The 4,089-nt window shown below is 43.5% G+C and overlaps 2 protein-coding genes across 2 annotated transcripts; both read left to right on the top strand.

Annotated features, from left to right (window-relative positions):
* Nucleotides 1–221: 221 nt before the first annotated feature.
* Nucleotides 222–1,444, top strand: LOC103372982 (poly(U)-specific endoribonuclease-C-like). Its single transcript, XM_008302771.1, has 3 exons — nt 222–464; nt 612–762; nt 833–1,444. The coding sequence occupies exons 1-3, from the start codon at nt 310–312 to the stop codon at nt 1,106–1,108; spliced, it is 582 nt and encodes a 193-aa protein (XP_008300993.1). The 5' UTR covers nt 222–309; the 3' UTR covers nt 1,109–1,444.
* A 1,016-nt stretch (nt 1,445–2,460) lies between these two features.
* Nucleotides 2,461–3,457, top strand: LOC103372988 (poly(U)-specific endoribonuclease-C-like). Its single transcript, XM_008302780.1, has 6 exons — nt 2,461–2,561; nt 2,704–2,757; nt 2,845–2,944; nt 3,018–3,129; nt 3,220–3,341; nt 3,428–3,457. Exons 1-6 carry the CDS (start codon nt 2,551–2,553, stop codon nt 3,455–3,457), a joined length of 429 nt encoding a protein of 142 aa, XP_008301002.1. The 5' UTR covers nt 2,461–2,550.
* Nucleotides 3,458–4,089: the final 632 nt, after the last annotated feature.

Raw genomic sequence — 4,089 nt, 5'->3', positions numbered from 1 at the left:
CACCAGGACTGCGAGGCAACGATGCTAACCACTGAGCCACCTTGCAGCCCTGTGAAACACATCATTTTTTAGCGTTGTATCTGGTCTCAGTATATTTCTTCACTGAATGTCAGTATATTTCAATTTTAAGAAACATGGAATCAGGATTCCAGCAAACTAAGATAAGTTTTTCACTTCTCCACAAAAGTACTGGTTAACAATAATTTGATTTATAGATACATGGTACTATGGAAAGAGATGTTTTCTGAGCTGTTTCCTTTCTTTCTTTATGGCTGATTTGTTGTGTATTGTAGGAGAGAAACAAGAATCATGTTTGCACTGATGAATCTAATGAACGTTGCTCCTCCACAGCGAGCTCATTCATACCTGGTGAGCAAAGGACAGTCCAGCTCCAACCTGAGGCTGTTCAAGAATCAGCTCAACCTGATCTGGTTCCACCTCTACTACAGACAGAGAAACGCAGGGTGAGATGTGAGACGGTTGTGTCTGTTGATGAAACTCAACATCACATCAGTGTGTGAAAACAAAGTAGTCAGTAGATTTACTGCCGCTGTCTAAGAGATGATGTCAGTGTTTTCTTATGTAATGTCTCTAAACTAAAACATCTCCAGCCTTGACTCCTGTGGATTTGAACACGTCTTTGTTGGAGAGACAAAAGCTGGACCAGAAATCATCGGTTTTCACAACTGGGTCCAGTTCTACCTGCAAGAAAAGAACACGCACTTGGACTACAAAGGGTACAAGGCCAGGGAGCAGGACTTGGTGAGTCAGACACAAGAGCAGCGTTTCTATCTGTGACAGCATAACCTGACTTCATTTCTGAATTCTGCAGCCCGATCACGACGACCACGTCCTGAACCTCCAGTTCAGCTGGCACGGCGTGGTGAAGCCCGTCGGCAGCGCCTTCATCGGGACCAGCCCTGAGTTTGAGATGGCCCTGTTCACCATCGTCTTCCTCATCAACACGGAGAGAAGCACCACGGTGCTGGTCAACATCGACCAGTGTCAGATGGAGCTGGTGGTCATCAGACATGGACGCTCCCTGGGGACGGCGTACCCCAAACTGCTCAGCAGCAACAGCAGACATGTCAGGCAGCGGTCGCACTGATGTGGAGGATCTAGATGTGTCTCTGTTTTCATTTGTGATTCAAAATGATAGCATGTAGGCATATATCTGTCTGTAGAAGATGCTTTTAAAGTCAAATATTTGGTGTCTTGTGCTAGTTTTTTGGGGGAAAAGATGTTCTTCCTAACTTTTAAAAAACCTTTAAATCACTTCTTTGCAGATGGTGCAAAGAGTTAAGTTGTGAGGATGTTGAGGAAATGCATAAAAGTAGCACAAACACATTGATGAACTGCTCCATTATGTTGTTTTATCCTGAATAACTGGCCCTAAATTGTTCTCATGCATAAAAAAAATAAAGGTCGTATTTGTGAGGAACGATCCCGGGAGTGTTATTAGTGTCTGAGCTGTGTTTTACTGCTGCAGCTGCTCCATGTGCTTAAAACTCACTGTTTCTTTGGCAGAATTTAGTTCCAGTGAAAGTCACTGACAAGGAAGTCTGTGGATTATTAAAAGCAAACTTCTGGGGCCAAACTTTGTCCGTCACAGTAGATCCAAGTTATTCAGGGGTCTCAGCGCTGGCAGCTAACTGAATATTCCACTTCTCCAGCTGTGTAAATAGTGTTTTTTTGTTGTTTTTCTTACATAACAGAGAACTGAAGCCTAATAAATGGATATATACTGTGTGAGGCTGTTCAAAGACTCAGCTTTTATTGTTCTGGGAATTTAAAAATCCTGATGCTTTTGAAGTCTTTTGAAACTCAGGTTGCATGTAAATTCTCCTCCAGACGTCTGACAGTCACCAAGACTGAAGTTCTTGTTTTTGTGCCTTAAGATTGGTTCAGGCCTGAACTCTGAGAGGTGCCTCATGATCTCAGAACCTGGATTAGTCAAACCAAATTTATCTTCATGCCCAGAGTTCATCTGGATTTTNCACAGGGTGTGAGCATTGACATTACTCTACATGGCTAATTTAAGGCTTTGCAGTTTTTTTTCCCCCTGAAATTGAGGATAAAATATCTTCAGTCTTACTGCTCCAAATATCCAGCAGCCTCCAGGTCACAGACGACCTCTCCACAGATTTATGTTTGCATTTGCATTTGCACAGCCAACATCACGTGCAGATGTGCAAACTGAGCCCCCAGTTGTTTCTTTTATCGTTGTGCAGTGAGACATGACTGTGATGTCTTTAAACCGTCGTGAAGCTTAAATGTTTCTGAAGTTGTGATAATCACTGCATCAGTTCTTGTGTAAAAGAAGTTCCACATGGAAAACCAACGACTGTATCCTGAACTGAAACGCCCTCTGGTGGTCTGACATGGACCTGGACCTCCTCCCTCCGAAGCCATTCTCAACTTGTCCAGATTTGCCCATCCAGCCCCTGCAGGATGTGAACCACTGGGAGGAGACTGGACCTTCAGCCCCACATATGAGTCAAGACTCTACTGTGGTCCGAGCTCAAAGAGTCGAGACTTTCAAACGCTATCATGGCTTCCAGGTGTGTATTTCTATTTTTGTCATAACACTAAACTAAAAATTGATTTCATTGTTGCAGTGTAAAGATATTCTTTCTTGTGTTTTCCGTAACATTAAACATTAAACTAAATGTCAGAAATGTGTCTCATGTCTGTCACATGCAGGTTCTTTGGACTCCTGCTGCTCTCAGTGCTTCTCAGTGGACTGGATGCATCAAGGTACAGTCATGTGTATAAAATTCTCATATTTCCTACATTTGCATGAGTATTTGTTAGATTACCTCTGACTGACTCTTTCTATAACAGACCAGCTATAAACCAAGAACTATCCAATCTCTTCAACGAGCTGTGGAGGTTGGATGTGAATCGCATGGCGCCCGGGGTCGACTACAATGTCTCCGTCCAGGTACGGCACATTCTCCCATTTAGACGACCCTAATCTTCTGTTCTTACAAAGACTTTGTGTTTGAACTGTTCAGGGCAGAGCAGGTTATGTGAGCCAGGGCAGCCATGTTGTACGCGATCACGCCTCACAGCCTCTGTTCTCCAACGTTAACGAGAACAAACTGAACAACATCACCACTTTCTCCCGTGAGTTTGTCTGAGATTAATCATTTTTCACTTAACATTTGGGTCATTTGCAGGTTTCACCATTAAAATATTGGATTTGTGTGCTTGCAGGCTTCATGAGGCTCTTGGACAACTATGAGCGGTCTACAGGCGTGACGGAACGAGTCACTACAGAGGAGCTGACGGAGATTAATCTCTTCCTGGATGCTGTCTTAGAGACACAAGTCATGAAGGTACACTGACATGTTGCAACTAGCTGCATCTCACACACCCTGGACAGGTTAGTAGCTTCATTTGTTTGCTTTCTCTGGCTTCTCAGTGTAACAGGATGTTGTTTGTGGCGTTGTGAAGTTAATATAAGTAGTTCTGTTCCCCCGCTGTCTGTTGTTTCCTACATTTTGTGGTTTTGAGGCTGCAGCTGAACTCCAGTGGGAGTTTTGTCTCTTCCTGCTGCACTCAACGCATGACTTCATAACGTTAGAGAGAAAAAAAACAACATCTGTGAGCAGCTGTGGAATGCTGCGCCGACCTCCACAGTCTCCCCAAAGAGGAGAAAAATGTGGACATGCAGTGCTTGTTGCATTTGGAAGAAAGACGTGTTTGTAAGACGGACCTGATGACTGTGAGGACAGAGGTCGTGGCTCTGCCTCACTAAAGGACAGATGCACAATTTAGTATTTGGTTCCCTTCGTAAATCAAGTTTGATACAAGATCCACGATGTAACTGCAAGAAATACAGCTTTTAGGATGTTTTATTTTAATAATTGGATGAGGAAATTTGTATTTGTCACATATGCACTAAAATGTGCATACTCAGAATTTAAAAATGGTGTGGGCCTGAAAAGTAGAGGCAAAATATATATAACACATCCATCCATCCATTATCTATACACCGCTTAATCCTCACTTGGGTCACGGGGGGCTGGAGTCTATCCCAGCCAACTTAGGGCGAAGGCAGGTTCACCTGGACAGGTCACCAGT

The sequence above is a fragment of the Stegastes partitus genome, unplaced genomic scaffold, assembly GCF_000690725.1.
Source record: "Stegastes partitus isolate 25-593 unplaced genomic scaffold, Stegastes_partitus-1.0.2 Scaffold1876, whole genome shotgun sequence".
NCBI classification, from domain to species: domain Eukaryota; kingdom Metazoa; phylum Chordata; class Actinopteri; family Pomacentridae; genus Stegastes; species Stegastes partitus.
The sequence above is the reverse complement of the archived record's forward strand: the minus strand, read 5'-3'. Positions and strand labels throughout refer to the sequence as shown.